The 17579-nt window shown below is 49.1% G+C and overlaps 2 protein-coding genes across 2 annotated transcripts in view; one reads left to right on the top strand and one right to left on the bottom strand.

Annotated features, from left to right (window-relative positions):
* Positions 1-3813, bottom strand: part of SAMD4B (sterile alpha motif domain containing 4B) — a 44408-nt gene extending 40595 nt beyond the window's left edge. The window contains exon 1 of the mRNA XM_053604843.1: positions 3658-3813. The gene's annotated coding sequence lies outside the window, so the exon portion shown is untranslated. The remainder of the gene's footprint in view (positions 1-3657) is intronic.
* A 5289-nt stretch (positions 3814-9102) lies between these two features.
* Positions 9103-14278, top strand: GMFG (glia maturation factor gamma). Its single transcript, XM_053604858.1, has 7 exons — positions 9103-9215; positions 9606-9702; positions 9844-9893; positions 11594-11643; positions 13042-13124; positions 13864-13937; positions 14093-14278. The coding sequence occupies exons 1-7, from the start codon at positions 9213-9215 to the stop codon at positions 14162-14164; spliced, it is 429 nt and encodes a 142-aa protein (XP_053460833.1). The 5' UTR covers positions 9103-9212; the 3' UTR covers positions 14165-14278.
* Positions 14279-17579: the final 3301 nt, after the last annotated feature.

The raw sequence follows: 17579 nt of genomic DNA on the forward strand, positions 1-17579 counted from the left end.
TTCCTGAAGGCAAGCCCCAGTGTTTAACCTGGGGTCTCTGTTTCTTCTTCTGGGTCCTGGAGAGAAACATAATCCCTTGAAGAAAGTTAAGAGCCTGTGGAAGTCCCAGACTTACAGCGTGAGGGGGGCTGAGAGGCCAATCAGTGGAATGAAGCAAGTCACCAGTAGTAGTACCTCAGGGTAGCTCAAAATCAAGATACAGCACAAGGCAGCGCCTGTGGCTCAGTGGTTAGGGCGCCAGCCCCATATACAAAGGCTGGCGGATTCAAACCCGGCCCTGGCCAAACTGCAATAAAAAAAATAGCTGGGCGTTGTGATGGGCGCCTGTATTCCCAGCTACTTGGGAGGCTAAGGCAAGAGAATCGCCTAAGCCCAAGAGCTGGAGGTTGCTGTGAGCTGTGTGACTCCACGGCACTCTACCAAGGGCGATAGAGACAGAAACTACAAAAAAAAAAAGGAGAGCGAGAGAGCACAAAGTCAAGTCACATAGATAGGAGCGGGGGGGGGGGGGGGGTAGGGGGGGGAGGAGGGTGCATATGGAAGAAAAGGAGGTGAGAGGAGAGGAGGGGGCAGGGAAAGTGTGCTAAACCCAAATGAAGAGTGAGATGTGAGAAACTTGGAGATTTCTGGTCAAAAGCAGAAGAGAGAGCTATTTATTCCCCAATGATTCCCAATAATTTACAGAGTATAGATCTCATCTTCTGGTATTCAGTGAGGAACAAGTCACATCCCTGTACTTCCTGAGCTCCCAGTTCAGTGAGGGTGAGTGGGTAAGTACATACAAAACTAATAAGGGAGAAGATGAGTAGTGCTCTAAGAAGTACAAAGGAGGGCTCTTGGCAGTAAGACACATGATGAAAAAGACCTGAGGGTGCCTCAAGGGGAGGATGCTTATGTGGAAAAGGACAGAGGAGAGGAGATGGATGTGTATGTTCAAAGAGGTAACAATTTAAAGCCTGGGGGGTGGGCTAGAAGAATAGCCAAAAGGAGAAAGCACTGAGATCTGAAAGGGAACCATCCAAAGGTAGACTCTGGAGTAACTACTCAGAAGGGTACAAAAACTACATGGAGAAGCCAAGATCCTTTCAAGGAGGGTAAGGAGACTTTCTAAAGGATCAGTACTTTGAAAAGAGGATTCCCAGGAAAATGAAGGTGAGCAATAGGGCAGAGGCATACCCTGAGGCATCTTTCAGGGGGTTTTGTGGGCTTTGTGTGGGGAAAGGGAAATCCTCAGATTGCTGGACCCTACTCCCAGGTTTTCTCATTCGATAGATCTGGGTGGGATCCAAGAATCTGCGTTTCTAGCAAATGCTGCTGCTGCTGCTGCTGCTGCTGGTTCAGGAACCACATTTTGAGACCTACTGCTATGGGGGAAGGGATTCTTTAGTGAGGAGGTCCTCTAAGGGGAAAAGGGGAAAGTCTTCAAGAAGTCCCTGAGGAGAGTGTTAAGGGTCTCTCAATCTCTGAAGGAAAGAGGGGGTCTGTGAGAATGGGCCTAAAAAAAATGGTCTGAGAGAAAGGTCTCTGAGCACTGACTGGGATTTTAAGGGGATGGGGTCTCTCAATGATCTTTAAAAGGAGACACAGCTGCTCAGGGGGCAGGAGTCTCAAAGAAGTTGAGGGCCTCTCAAGGGATAATGGGGGAAGAAGGTCCAGATTCAAAGGGGTCTCAGAGCTGATTTCAGAGGAAAGAGAAAGGTGGAAATGAGAGGGAGCAAATAAGGATTCTAAGAAGAGTAAATCTGTTAGGGTCCTGAATAAGGTTCCTTGAGAGTATTAGAGGGGAAATCTGAGGGAGAATTCTGAGGAAGTCTTAGGAAGCACTGGAGTGAGTTGCTGATGCAGGGTAATTTTGGAGAAAATTCTCTAAAAGGTGTCTGGGGAAGGTGTCGTCTTCCGAGAGAGGTCTTAGGTGTACTGCTGTGGGATGACAAAGGGATCTTTTTGGAAAAACTCTTTAGAGATCTCAGATAAGGATTTCTCCAAGTAAAGTCTCCAAAAGAATATGGAAAAGGTGGGTCTTCTGAGAGAGACTTGGAAGTATCAACAGGAGGTTTTCCAGAAAGAATTCTAGGCCTCTCTTAAGAGCAATACCTCAGAGAGTTATTCTGAAAGAAAACCAAGGGAGTGTGTGGTTCTTCCATAGGGGGTTCTAGAGGATTTAGGAGACTTGTGAAGGTTAAGTTCAGGGAGGAAAATCTCTAGAAAGTCTCTTAATAAGACAGGAAGTCTCTGAGTAGTGATTCAAGAGGTTCTGGGCAGGAAGGTATCTGGGAGGGATTACCAGGACCTATCTTAGAAGGGCTCCAGGGGGTTACAAAGGTCTCTTAGGATGTGAGAGAGGTACTGAAAAACTGCCATCTCAGAGGGATCATAAAGAGAATCTTAGAGTCCTACAAGGTTGTGAGGAGTACCTTTACAAGGTGCTTCTAAAATAGGTCTAGAGGGGGCATTTAAAAATGGTTCTAGCAAATATAAGCAAGAAACTATGAAGGAACTTTTGGGCATCCTCAAGCAATTTTTGGAACTGGAAAGATTTGGGATGTGTAAAGGGGTTTTGGAAGGACCTCTTGGATTGTGGGAGAATCTGGAGAGTTCAGGCAATAAAAATCAGGAGACTTTTAGAATAAGTGGAGGTGGGGGAAAAGGTCTCATGAACACTATTAGGGTACCTGAGGGTGATCTTTAGGGGGGAAGGTTTGAGATTTGGGATCCATGAAGTGTCTGGGGGAGATTTTTGGCATGGTGGAGGAGAGTGCACAAGAGGTGGCTGTAACTCAGCAGGGTGGGGTCTTCCAGGTCAGTCTGGGGATTGGGGGTATTTCAGAGCATCGCTGAGGAAGATTTTTTTGGAATAAGGGAAGGAGATCTTCAGGGAAGAGAATCAGGGTATGTCAGGGCATTCTGAAGGATTTTTTTTGGGGGGGGTCTGAAATGCAGGGGACATAAGTGGAAAATCTCCAAGGAGATTTCTGGAATGAGGGTAGGTGGGAGGGAAAATTCTTAGGCTATGTGAGGGAGAAGTCTGGAGATTGTTGGAATATTCGGAGCAGGTCCCTGGTGGAGAGAATGGACAGGGTCTGGAGGGTATTTCAGGGAATCTTTGAAGTGGGTTTGAGGGCCTGTGAGGGAGGCTCCCGGAGGGGCCGAGCTACACCGCTGGAAGATTCGAGGAGCGGCCTCCGCGAGGTATTTTTGGAGAGAGAAGGATGAGGGACGTGGGGCCAAAGGGCGGGGGTCTGCGAATAAGGCTGTTGGGATGCAGGAAGGTGTCCGGAGAAGACGGTTGAAAGGTGAGGGGCGGGCTCTGCGGACGCCTTTGGGGGCGGCCGAGGGGGCTCGGGAGAGCGTCAGGGGCTCTCTGAGGACGATCTGTGGGGGTCACGAGAAGGTCCCGGCCCGGCCCCTCGACGATCGCTGGGTGTGAGGACATGGGAAGGAGCTTCTGAACAGGTCCGGGAGGTGGATTAGGGGTCAGCCCGGGGATTCTGTCGCTGGCCTGGCACCCGAGGCCCGCGCTCCGCGCCCGCCGCCGCCTGCGGCTCGGGGTCCCTGAGGGGGCGGGGCCGCCCGCGCGGCCTGGGTCGCCCCGAGGGGAGCTCCGCGCGCCCAGACCCGCCACCGCCCCGCGCCCGCCCGGCCAGCCCCGAGACTCACCGCCTCGCCCTCCTCCTCCGCCGCCGCCGCCGCCCGGGCCTCCTCAGGCCACTGCCGCCGCCGTCGCCCCCTCTCCGGCCCGCGAGCTCCCCTCCCTCCTCCCGCACCGACCACCGCAGCCGCCACCGCCGCCGTCGCGCTGCGTCACCGCGCCGTGCGTCACCGCCCCTGGCTCCGCCCCGACTGGGCAGCCGCGCGCCCGCATTAGCTTACAGCCAGGTGACGAACGGCGCGCCAGCCAACGGGCGGCGAGGGCAGCCCGAAGGGCGGGAGGTGTGCGCCGGGAAAGGCGGGGTTCTGGTGAGGAGGGGCGCAACGGGGGTGGAACGAGGCCCCAGAGGCCCGCCCTCTCCTCAGTGGGATTGGTCCGACGTGGGGGTGACGGGCAGTCGGCCAGGTCCCGGACTCCGGGCCGACGGGTGGGGAAGGGGAGGGGCGCGCGCGGCGTTGCCCAGGGCAACGGGCCGGCGGAGCCTGGGATTGGGCCTCCAGGCCCGCAGAGGGCAGACTTGTGCCCGTCTACCTCAGCTACCCGGAGCTAAGTCACAATTCCTTATTCTGGCGTTCAAGGCCTTCTTTCCCCACCCTCTGACCCGCCCCACCCGAGGACTTTGCCCAGCTCTGTCCACTGGCGGTTCAGCGTGGTAGCCTGCACTTAGGATTCTGGAGTCTCGGTTTTCTTACCGCGCCACAGTCTGAGCCTGCTGCTGCTTCTCTTACATTGGAAGAGCAAATCGAGACCCAATCCTTTAGGATTGAAAAAGTGCATATAAAGAGCTTGGTACAAGGGAGGCCGTCAATAAATGGGAGTTGTTGCTGTGACTTTTGTCTTAATTTAGTCATTCTATCAACTGTCCTGAATCAGGGTGAACAAATCAGAGGAGGAGTCTGCATTCAGAAGGGCCTTGGGTGACAGACAAGGCTAAGTTACTGGAACTCAAAGAAATGCGGTCAGGAGCAGGACTGGTGGCTTATCCCTGTTATCCCAGCACTTTGGGAGGCCAAGGATGGAGGACAGCTTGAGACCAGGAGTTGGAGACCAGCCTGAGCACCTCCGTCAGAAGGAAAGAAGGGAGGGAAAAAGGAAAGAAGGAAGGGAGGGAGGGAAGAAAGAAAGGGAAGGAAGATAGAAAGATAGATTAGCCAGTACTCTGAGATAATCTCTGGAGGCTGGGTCAAGAGGATCGCTTGAGACCAGAAGATTGAGGTTTCAGTGAACTATGAGGAGGCCACTGCACGCTAGCCTAGGTAACAGAGTGAGACCTCGCCTTAAAAAAGAAATTGCGGTCAGGAGCGGTGGCTCACAGCTGTAATCCCAGCACTTGGGAGGCCGAGGTGGCTGGATTGCCTAAGCTCAGGAGTTTGAGACCAGCCTGAGCAAGAACGAGACCCTGTCTCTAAAAACATGGCCAGGTGTTGTGGCCGGTGCTTATAATCCCAGCTACTTGGGAAGATGAGGCAAGAGGATCGTTTGAATCTAAGAGTTTGGGGTTGCTGTGAGCTAAGATGCCACCACTCTCTACCAGGGGTGACCAAGTGAGACTCTGTCTCAAAAAATAAAAAGTACAGTCAAGGTGGAGTGTGGAGTTCAAAATGGAGTGGTAAGAAATGAGCAGAGCCCAGATGTTTGGCCACTTGAGGAACCGTGGGTTTATAGGCACTAGGGAACCATGGAAGGGCTTCAAGTCTGGGAAGATCATAGTGAGGCTGGGGTTTTGGAAAGTCTCTGTTTTATATAAGGTGAGCAGATTGGAGGGAATGTAACTGGGGGCTTAGAGTCCAGGGAGACAGCAGGGGTGGGGGAGAAGGGGTAAGAGGAGGGTTTGCATGAGGGCGGGACTGTGGGCAGGTGGGAAGGGCGCCCAGTAGGGTGACAGAACAGGCCCTGGGACTGTCTGGCCATAGAGTGGGAGAGGGAACCTCTGGCTGGGATATTTGGTCCCAACAGAGAAGCAGATTGGGAAGATACTGAGTCCAGTGTGGGATACCCAGGAGTGAGTTCCAGAAGGCTGCACAAACCCCAGAGTCTGGACCTAAAGAGAGAAACTGGGGCTGGAGACCAAGATTCGAGGATCATCAAAGATGGTAATTGAGGCTGTGGGAGTTAGTGTCTTAGCCTGGGGAGGGTATGAGAGTTGGTGACCTACCCTGGGGAGTGTATGAAGGATGAATGGTGACAAGAAAAATAAAGAAGATAGAGTGATGGGGTCAAAATTATTTTGGATGGGGAAAGGGCTCTTTTCATCAGGTGAGATTTAAACAGAGATGAGGGAAGGAGGACTCCAGAAAGAGGGAACAGCAAGTGCAAAGGCCCTGGGGTAGGATCTTTCATAGAACCCAAAGAGGCTAGCATGGCTGGAGTGGAGTGAGTAAAAAGCAGGGTTGTGGATGATGAGGATCAAGAGGTTATAGGATAGGGGTAGTGGCAGACAATCTAAAGGTCATCGTAAGGACCTTAGCTTTTAACCAAATGATTTGGGCCACATGGCAGGGTTTTTGTTGTTGTTGTTGTTGAGACAGAGTCTCACTTTGGCACTCTCAGCAGAGTGCCGTAACATCATAGCTCACAGCAGCTTCAAACTCCTGGGCTCAAGTGATCCTCTTGCCTCAGACTCACAAGTAGCTGGGACTATAGGCGCCCACCAGAACACTTGGCTAGTTTTTCTATTTTTAGTAGAGACAAGGTCTTGCTCTTGCTCAGGCTAGTCTCAAACTCCTGAGCTCAACAATCCACCCGCCTCAGCCTCACATGGCAGGGTTTTGAGAGAGGAGGGATGTCATCTGACTTTGGTTTTATTAGGCGGGCAGGGTGGGATCAGGGAAACAGTGTGGATGCTGCTGTCATAGTTCAGCTGAAGGTGGGCAAGACCAGGGTATGGGCTGTAAAGCAGGGAGAAGTGGGAAGGTTTAGTTTTATACATACACACACATATTTTGGAAATTTGCCCCACCTAAAATGCAGTAGAAATAGTGTAGTTCACAGCAACCTCAAACTCCTGGGTTGGAGTGATTCTCCTGCCTCAGCCTCCCAAGTGGTTGAGACTATAGGTGCCCACCTTCATGCTGGGCTAATTTTTTATTTTTTTTTTGTAGCAATGGGGATCTTGCTTTTGCTCAGGGTGGTCTCAAACTTTTGAGCTCAAGTGATCCTCCTGCCTTAGCCTCCTGAAGCGCTAGGATTACAGGCGTGAGCAACCACACCCAGCCAGGTTCTGGTTATATTTTGAGATCCAGACTTAAGTTCTGATGTATATTGTGAGAGGAAAGAGGGGGGCCTAGGAGGATGACTCTAAGACATACAGGTGGAGATGTCATCTGGCATGTGGATGTAAGAGTCTGTGCCTGAACAAATAATTAGGGCATCCCCTTTGAAAGCCTGAATGAGAGCTGGGAGGATGCAAAGTAGATGGGAAAGAAAAGGGGAGTATTGAGCCATGGGATACTCCAGTGTTAAAAGAAAGAATCAACAAGAGAGGCTGAGAAGGTGCACGCAGAGGAGTAGTAAGAAAACCAGGCAAGTGAGACGTCCTAAAATCCAGGTGAAGAAGATGTTCCAGGGAGTGGGGAGTGATGGCAAGTGCCAGATACAGCTGAGGAGGACTGAGAATTGACCATTATATCCAACAACGTGGAGGCCATTGGTGCCCCGACCAGGACATGTCAGTAGAGGGGGCAGGGGTAAAAGGCTGGTTGGAGACGGTTTCTGAGAAAATTAGGTTGAGAAATTGGAAGCAACAAGAGTAGGTGATTTTGGGGTGGCGCCTGTGGCTCAAGCAGTAGGGCGCCAGTCCCATATGCCGGAGGTTGCAGGTTCAAACCCAGCCCCGGCCAAAAACCACAAAAAACAAAACAAAACAAATAAATAAAATGCATTAAAAAAAAAAAAAAAAAAAAGAGTAGGTGATTTTTTTGAGAAATCCTGCTGAAAAGGGAAGGAAATGAATGAGCATTGCTGGAAGGGAGATAGGGTTTTTAGTTTTTAAGAGGAAAGAAATATCCCAACCTGAGCAAGAGTGAGAACCCATCTCTACTAAAACTAGACAGAAAAAAAAAAAAAAAACCTAGCTGGCCATGATGGCAGGTGCCTGTAATCCCAGCCACTTGGGAGGCTGAGGCAAGATGGCTGCTTGAGCCCAGGAATTTGCGGTTGCTGTCACCTATGACTCCCAGGGAACAGAGTGAGACTTTCTCTCTCTCTCACACACACACACACACACACACAAAAGAAAGAAATAATAATGTGTATAGGCCAAGGAAAATGATCCAGTAGGCATGGGGACATTGGAAATGCTGGGGAAAGGGAGAAGACAGCTGCAGGGATGCCCTTGAAGTGCGTGAGGGGTGGGGAGATCCAGGGCAGGGCAGGGGTTTGCTCACCGTGCAGGCCAGGTTAGCAGGCAGCTCAAAGTGAAAATTCTCTTTTGTTTGCTTCTATTTTCTCACTGAAATACAGATGGTTTTCTTATAAAGTATTTTCCTTTTATTTCTCCTTTATATGACAGTTAGGACATTATATTGATTTTTTTTGAATTTATGTATGTAAGTAGGCTACATTATCTAGGAATTTTATTTCAGGATGGGAAAGGGGACAATACAAAATACTCAGTAAAAAAGAGGATACTGCTCTGGCAAGATTGAACTCCATCCATTGTAGCAGGACTTCAGAGGCCATTGTAAAGCCCATGAGGCTGAATAAGTACAGGAAAAAAGTCACCATTACCCAGGCAGTGTGGAGTTGCCTCTCTGGTTCCGTTTTGCCATCAGCATAAGGGATGGCTGTCTGACTGTAAAAAGATTCAAACTCCCATTTTCCAGCTCTGCCATTCAAATATTTCAGTTGGAGCTGGGAATGGTGTCTCACCCCTCTAATCCTAGTACTTTGGGAGGCTGAGGTGGGAGAATCACGAGGTCAGGAGTTTGAGACCACCCTGAGCAAGAGTGAGACCAGTCTCTACAAAAATAGAAAAATTAGCTTGGCACGGGTGGTGGCATATGCCTGTAGTCCCAGCTACTCCGAAGGCTGAGGCAGAAGGATCGCATAAGCCCAGGAGTTTGGGGTTGCAGGGGAGCTATGATGATGCTACTGTATTCTAGCTTGGGTAACCGAAGGAGACTCTGTATAAAACAAAACAAAACATTCCAGTTGGGAGGTAAATCCAGCAAGGCTTCCCGGAGGAGAAGAGAGGCAAAAGAGCTCATCGTATTATCTTTTGTTAATTGAGCATATCTACCATGCTGGGAGGTACATGAAACTATTTTTATCTTTGAAACAATCTGTAGTCAGAGAGGTTAAGTTACTTAGCTTGAGTCACACAGCAAGGCAGCTTTCAAACCCTGGTCTGAGTGATTGCAAAGCCTGACAGGTTCTGGCAGATGAGGGGAAGGAAGGAGGGGGAGGAGCCCTCTGTGACAGTTGTCCTAGAACTGGCATAAACAGGATGTGGTGTTGTATGAAACCTTCCCCTCACCCCACAGCCCGCCCCCCACAAGCCCTGGTCCCCACCCCTAGAAGACAGCGGAACTGAGAAAAGAAGAGCCTGGTGGACAGAACAGCCATGGTCAGGGGCCAGGGGTCATACGGAGAGGGCTGGTGCTGGGGGCTGGGAGGGCACTTGGTGGAAAGCCAGTCTGTAGGATGGTGGTCACAGGCTGGGAAGGGGACCCAACTATGATAAGGGGCCTGGCTGGGTGAAGAGAGATATGGTGGCTCTAGGTTTAGGCCTGGGTCTTTTTGAGTGTTGCCCAAGGGTACCCACCCAGAGGGCTGGATCCAGCCTCTGCTCTGCTCCCCAAGCTGTGTGTGGAAAGGGCTCCTTTCCTAATGTTTACAAAAACATCAGTTGGGCTAGCGTGACCTTGTTCTTCATTAGCAGGAGAAACTGAGGTGTGGGGAAGAGGGTAGGGGCTGAGGTCAGGCCAGCTCAACTCTCACTGGGCTCCTCTGGCAGTCTGACTCTCTGGTGGTGTGTGATGTGGACCCGGAGCTGAAGGAAAAGCTGAGGAAATTCCGCTTCCGAAAAGAGACTGACAATGCAGCCATAATAAGTGAGTGACATTGTCATTCAAGGAAGGATGGGAGGGGGGTAGGAACAAGCAGGGAGGGTGGGAACAAGCAGAGAGGGTGGAACTAGTGCCCCCCCAATGTGGGGGAGGAGCATCTAACCCCTGTGTGCCACCCCTCCCCAGTGAAGGTGGATAAAGACCGGCAGATGGTGGTGCTGGAGGAAGAATTTCAGGTGAGGGGCCAGAGTGGGTGGGACCTCCAAGAGGTACTGGTGGGAATGGGATACCCAAGTGGCTGGAACTGATGCTAAGAGCTGGCACTGTGGACCAGAAATACCTGGAAACCAACTTTCAGCTCAGTTGTGACCTTAGACAAGAGAATTCTTTGCTTACATGTTTCCATTTTTATGAAAACTGGCCTGCTTATGGATTTTTCATCTCAACTGAGTTCACTTTTGGTCTCTAGGATTGTGAGCCTCAGTCTCAGGCTCTGTTTCCTCACCTGTGAAATGGGGAGAATAGTTCTTACCTCACAGGGCTGTTTGCGCATACAATGATTTAATCCTTGGGTTTAAAACAAGGTCTGGCACATAGTATCTGCTAAATAAAGTGATAATGATGATGATGATAATAATAGTTATTCTCTGGGAGGCTGAGGCAGGTGGATTGCTTGAGCTCAGGAGTTCAAAACCAGTCTGAGAGATCTGAGAGTGAGACCTCATCTCTACTAAAAATAGAAAAATTAGCTGGGCATGGTGGTGCCCGCTTGTAGTCACAGCTACTTGTGAGGCTGGGGCAAAAGAATTCCTTGAAGCTAGGAATTTGAGGTTCCTGTGAGCTGCAATGACACCACAGCGCTCTACCCAGGGTGACAAAGTGAGACTTGATCAATAATAATAATAATAATATAGGCCAGGCGTGGTGGCTCACACCTGTAATCCCAGCACTTGTGAGGCTGAGGTGGGTGGATTGCCTAAGCTGACAGGTTTGAGACTTGCCTGAGCCAGAGCAAGACCCCATCTCTAAAAATAGCCAGGCATTATCGTGGGCACCTGTAGTCTCAGCTATTCAGGAGGCTGAGGCAGAGAATCGCTTAAGCCCAAGAGTTTGAGGTTGCTGTGAGTTATGAGGCCATGGCATTCTACCCAGGACAACTAAGTGAGACTCTGTCTCCAAAAAAAAAAAATTATAATGCTGCTTATTGGCACTTAATGAAAGTTTCCAGATAAGTTAACAAAACACTAGCAGAAATCCTTTATGAAAGAGTAGACCTCACCCTCTTGTGGCCTCACTGTCTTTATCAGTAACATGGATTTCAAGTTTTACTTTTTAGTATTGCTGAGGACTCATGAAGGGGGCCCTGGAGATGGAGGCTGGGGCTGTGTGACAGGGGAGGAGCATGGGCTAGGAGCTGGACTCCTGAAGGCCCTTTGAAAGAAAATATGGTGAAATGGTTACAGTTGAACATAGATTCAAATATGAACTCTGCTGCTTACTATCATGCAACTTTGAGCAAGTGACTTCACCTCCAGCCCTCAATTTCCTTAGCTTTTAAGTGAGGACCTACCCCATGGGGTTATGGAAGAGAGAGTTCAATGAATCTTTTTTTTCACAGCTCACAGCCACCTCCAACTGCTGGGCTTAAGCGATTCTCTTGCCTCAGACTTCCAAGTAGCTGGGACTACAGGGGCCCGCCATAACACCCGGCTATTTTTTGGTTGTAGTTGTCATTGTTGTTTGGCAGGCCCAGGCTGGATTCGAACCCACCAGCTCTGGTGTATGTGGCTGGCGTCTTAGCCGCTTGAGCAACAGGCGCCGAGCCGAGTTCAGTGAATTAATCCATGTGCATTTTTTAGAGCAGTGCCTTGGAACATAGTAAGTGCTCACCTAAAAGTAGTCATTCCTTTTCTTCTCTCCTGTTTTCTTGCCTCAGAACATTTCCCCAGAGGAACTCAAAATGGAGTTACCGGAGAGACAGCCCAGGTATCCTGAGAGAAGAAAGGGGAGGATCAGGCCATGGGGAGAGAAGTGATGGAGGTACAGACTGAGGGGCTGCTTAGAACATCCCTATTCACAGATTTAGAATCCCTCTGTTTGAGGCCAAGAGTTTCTACTCTAGACTTCTTGTTGACATGGTAATATTTTATTGCACAATGGTAGTATCACATATATGTGACATTGGTTTAGAATCTTCTTGTACAAACCTTGTCAGGTTTTGGTCTCAACATTGCACTGGCTTCATTTTTTTTTTAATGAAATTTTCCTTCTTTTTCAATGCTCAGGAACACTTTTGGTAGCAAAGAACTTATCTGACCTTTAGTAATTAGGAAGAATCCTGTGTGAAGCCACATGAGCCTGGTGCTTTTTATGGTGAAGAGCTTTTTGACTATTTCTATGAAAACTGTTCTGTTAAGATTTTTCATCTCACCAGAGTTCATTTTGGGTCTCTTGGATTTTGAACCTCAGTCTCAGGCTCTAGGACTCAGCCAGGATCAGCTTCACTAGTGTATGACCCAGATGGGGGCCTCACATCTGGGGCTTAATGCTAACATTATTTATAGTTTATCCTTGAATTTGTGTTTTGTATGATGTCTGATGAGATGATAGACATCAAACAAATATGCTGGACACTTGGAGCTAGGGTCACAAGCAATCCCACCTCCTGCAGCCTCCTGGGAGAGTCGTCAGCCAGCCATTTTCTGAATCTTCCCAGTGACTGCTGCTGTCCTCAGGCCCCTGCCAGTGTGGGGAGGGTCAAGACCTAGTATGTACCCTCTGCATGACAAGTTACAGGGTACTCCTGTGAGCATCTGCATGTCCCCTGCATGTATCCCTGTGCCCGAGAAAGCACGATTTAAAATAGCAGATTTAAAAAGACCGTGATCAGTCTGAAAAGAGATCTGAGAAGAAAGGAAAAAGAGTTTTCCAGCTTTTTTGAACAAGGGGTGGTACATTTGCATTTTGTAATGGTGTTGGCAAATCATGTAGCCATCTCTGGTCACAGCCAGGGTTCTAGTTTGCTGGACAGTACTGTATAGTGGGTGAGCACTTATGCTCTGGGGCTAAATTTTCTGGGTTCAAATTTCTATGGATATAGCTCTATCCATAGAACCTCAGGCAAGCAGGCGAGGCAACTCTGTTTTCTCATCTGTACTCTGGGTATATTAATAGTACCTAATTCGTAGAGTTATGGTGAGTCAAATAAGCATTTATATTATTTTGAATCATTTATTGTGTTTGAGACCAGCACCCCAGATCCCAGGCATCAACCTTAGGTTCTCAGACTCAGTCAAGTCTTCAAGGTTGTGGACTCAGGTAATGGCAGTTAGGCCTGGGCTGCAAGGTAACGTCCTGAGTTTGAATTCCCTTTTGCTGGTGTAGGTTTGTGGTTTACAGCTACAAGTACGTGCATGAGGATGGTCGAGTATCCTACCCTTTGTGTTTCATCTTCTCCAGCCCTGTAGGTGAGACACTGCCTTGAGGAGAGGGTCTTCAATTCGGGGTGCAGGGTGTGTGTATGAGTGCAGGTGTGTGCTTGTGGGTGACTGTGGATGTATGCAGTCACCCAAATTAGAGTGTGAGCATGTGACAGTGTGTGTGGCATATGTGGTGTGTAAGGACAGTGACATGGAGGTGGAGGCTCAGACTTACCAAGAGCCCACCCATCCTCCTCAGTCCTGGAGAGTGAGCCAACCCACCTTTTCCTTTTACATCAAAATCCCTGTCTGGCTTCTAAATCATCTTCAGAGATCCTCAGAAGAAGGGTCTCTTTGTTCGTTTTAAGCCCCCAAACAAACCTAGGAATTTTTTCTTTTTAGAGACAAAGTCTCACTTTGTCGCTCTCAGTAGAGTGCAGTAGATCACAGCTCACAGCATCTCCAGCTGCTGGGCTTAAGCAATTCTCTTGTCTCAGCCTCCAGAGTAGCTGGGACTACAGGCGCCTGCCACAACGCCCAGCTATTTTTGTTGTTGTTGCAGTTTGGCCAGGGCCAGGTTCGAACCCACCACCCTAGGTGTATGGGGCCGGCGCCCCACTCACAGAGCCACAGGCGCCACCCCAAACCTAGGAATTTTGAGTGCAGTGCGGGGACCATCTTAGAATAGCTGCCAGGACCTGTAGGAAACTGCAAAGTCTGGTGGACATTCCTAGAAGACATGTTTGGGTACCCCCACTTAGGCGCCTTTCTGCTTTTCTCCATGCAGGCTGCAAACCCGAACAACAGATGATGTACGCTGGGAGTAAAAACAGGCTGGTGCAGACAGCAGAGCTTACCAAGGTCCAGGTTCCAGAGAATGAGGGAGGAGGGGTCTGATCCCCTGGGTTTGAAGGGGAGGAGGCATGGACTCCTAGGTTTGAAGGATGAGGGGGGCCGGAGTCCTCATTGCCTCAGCTCTTGGGTGGATCGCAATGCTGAGATTTCTTTTTGTCCAGGTGTTTGAAATTCGCACCACTGATGACCTCACCGAGGCCTGGCTCCAAGAAAAGTTGTCTTTCTTTCGTTGACTTCTGGGCTGGAGACTTGAATTCCTGATGACTGAGTTCCCAAGGGGTCTGGGGATTCGGACCCCTAGGACCTGAATATACAAGACCAAAAAGAAATTAAAAATGCAAGAACTCAGAGATTCTCAGTTCTGGCTCAGTTTCTACCCTCTCCTTGTGGACTCCCTGAAGTACCAGATCCTGGCCGGCAGGGGGCGGGCAGACCTAGTGAAATGCAAGCTGGGTCCCCGGAGGAAAGGAAGATACCTGTTTCTCCCAAAGAAAGGGAGGGGCCTGTAGGATTTCCTGAGGAGGGAAAGTGGGGGTGTCGCAGGAGATGGGAGTGGCCTAGGTCTGGGTGTCCTGGAGGAATTCGGGGAAGAGCTGAATCTACGGAGGGGTCACTCCCCAGGGAAACAAGGACCCCTGAGAGTAAAGAAGGCAGACCGCCTGTTTCCTTCATCTCTCTCTCCTCTTTCCCCAGCTGTGGGGGGTGTCTAGCAGACATCAGCTGGCACCGAAGACGATTTTTCTCAGCTGAGCCCCCGTGTAGGAAGAATTTAGTGTCAAAAAGGATCAAACAATTGCTTCAGGGGGTTGGCATGGCTGAGATGGATGGCTTGTGTGGTTGGGTCCAGAGCTGGGGAAGATGAAGAGGATCCAGGACCCTCAGTGGACCCCTCAGGGGTATGAAGTTGAGGAGACAGGGAAGAGACACTTGCCTCCGTTCTGAAGATTCCTCTTTCCTTGCTTCTTGTATCTCTGGGCATTAAACTCTCTCAGGCATTCTCTCTCTGTCTTTGAGGGACATATATTGAGCACCCATAGCGTATCAGGTTCAGAGAATTCCGAGATGGGCAGGTCTTCATAGAGATGAATCACACACTTCTTGTCTCTCTCTGCTTCTCCTCCATGTCTCTGGTTGTTCTCTGTCCATGGATTCAGAAACCTGGGAACTCCCTCCTCCAATCTTTTTCCAGGTTCCTTGAAGAGAGGTGGCTGTTGCCATGGTAACAATGACACAGTGACCTTGGGCCTGGGCTGCTCCTCCCCCAACCCTGGAATTCCTGGAGGGAGGGTCTAAAAGCCCAGCTTCAACCCCTAACCCCAGCTGGTAATGCACTATCCCCTTACCATCTTACTCTGCCCCATCTCTTGTCCTGTTGTCTCCAATCAAGACAAGCCCTTTGCCAGAGAGATTCAGGAAAGAATCATTCTACATTAGGCTGTAGAGAAATTCCCTGCCCTCAGTTTTCTGGGGATTGGGTTGAGCTCCTCTCCTCTCTATTAGGGCCCTCCTCCTGCCCTCATATATCTATCTCATCCCCTGATCACAAACCCAGTCCCTGATGGCAGGAGATGGAAGAGGAAGACTGGATTTAGGATAGGTCCTTCATTTCAGAGAATAAGAAACTCCTGGCCTGCAGAGGTCAGAAAGGGAAAAGGACTAGTCCAAGGTCATGCATTTACATGATCCAATGAATAATACTAGCTAACTCTTCTATTGAGAGCTTCCTATGTGCCACGTGCTTTTATAAGTATTATAAAATTTTATAGGTATTAACTTTTTTTTTTTTTTGATACAGTCTCTGTTGCCCCTGGTTAGTGTGCTGTGGTGTCATCATAGCTCACAGCAACATCAAGCTTTGGGGCTTAAGTTATCCTCTTGCCTCAGCGTCCCAAATAACTGAGATGACAGGTGGTTGCCATGACGCCTAGCTAGTTTTTTCCATTTTTAGTAGAGATGGGGTCTCACTCTTGCTAAGGCTAGTCTCAAACTCCTGAGCTCAAGCAATCCACCTGCCTCGGCCTCCCAGAGTGCTAGGATTACAGGAGTCAGCCACGGGCCTATAAACTCATTTAATCCTTATGCTATTTCATGAAGTAGATACCTATTACTACCCCCAACTGAAAATGAAGAAATTGAGGCATAGAATCTAGAAATAGTTGCTTGAAGCCACAAGGATGGTGGTCTGTACAGTTAGAACTCTAAGCTCCCACTATCTTGTGGTCAATGGTTACATTCTTTCTTAGGCAAGAGATTTAGGGAACCATATCCTCCTCTCCCAACTCCATCTCTTTCCCAGGGCTTCCCACCTTTTCATAGTGGAACTTGTTTGCATCCTGGCTCATGATTGCTAATATCCCAATCAGAAAGAGGCATATACAAGGATTTGCCCAATCAGGAGCAAAGAATTTGGAAAGCAGGAGCCAATTAGCGAGGGTGACTCAGTGGGGCAGTCCAATGCAGAGTGAGTTTGGCTAGGGATTGCGGAAAGACCAATTAGAGAGGCCAGAATAGAGTACACTATCCAATGAAGAGTCAGCACAATGGAGGAGTCTCTCCGGTTTGGGGCGACTCCCTCGAGAGGCGGTACAAACTGGGGATCCAGTCCTCTAATTCTACCAACCTATTCTACTCCCTAACTTTTGAATCCAGGTCCTAAACTTTACTTGAGAACTTCTTCCTAAGCTTGAATGTGAGCCCAGCTCATGTTTGAGAGGCGGAGACTGAACTTGAGGACAGAACAGAGAGTGGAAGATCCACTCTATGTATTAGGGACCAAACTAGTCAGCTTTAGGGATGGAGGCTAAACTGTAGGAGTGGGGCTCAGGCTAAAGGGCGGGGCTTAGGCTGAGGAAGTCTGAATATTATACACTTTGAGGTGGTCTCTAAGAGAGAACAACGGGAATTGGGCTGAATGGGCGTGACTTCGGCCGGATAGGGGCCGGGGTTTTGCTTTGGGGCGGGACCTAAAAGACTGGGGGGGCGTGGCCTAGGCTTTTCAAAGAATGGTATTGATCCTGGGTCTGTATTGAAAAGTTTGGGGCAGAAATTAGGGCCACAGGGACACAATTAACATTACCTCAGTCTGTTGACTTCTTTTTCAGGCCAACTCACACTCACTCCTGGACCCTACAGAACATTCTCCCGCCGCTGCGGTATACCCCCTTTCTTTTGCTTTCCTTGAAGTAAGTCTGGAGCGGGCCTAGCTCCCCAGCTCTTTCTAAAGACATATTCAAGAACACATGTTTACTGTGTTACTAGGTGCCAATAACTGTCTAAGCACTGAAGAAATTGGTGCCCCTGCCACTGTCCTCCTCAGGAAGCTTACATTTCAATAACTAGACAGTAAAAATATAAACAAACAATAAATCGGTAAACAAATATGTAAACAAATAAGATGCTCAGAGAGTGATAAGTGCTATAAGAGCCACAAAATGAGGTAATGTGCTATTGGTATGACCTGGTAGGACTATTTGTTGCCTCTTTAGTCTAGAGAATGGTCCTGCTTCCCTTACCCCTGTCCAACATTTACTAACAGGCAGCAAAGATGAAATAATTTTATGGTGAGCATCCATATACCCACCACCTAGATGCTACCATTGACTTTTCACTGTAGTTGCTTTATCATATATCCATCTATCTATCCATCCT

This window comes from Nycticebus coucang, chromosome 10 (assembly GCF_027406575.1).
Source record: "Nycticebus coucang isolate mNycCou1 chromosome 10, mNycCou1.pri, whole genome shotgun sequence".
In the NCBI taxonomy this organism is placed as follows: Eukaryota; Metazoa; Chordata; class Mammalia; order Primates; family Lorisidae; genus Nycticebus; species Nycticebus coucang.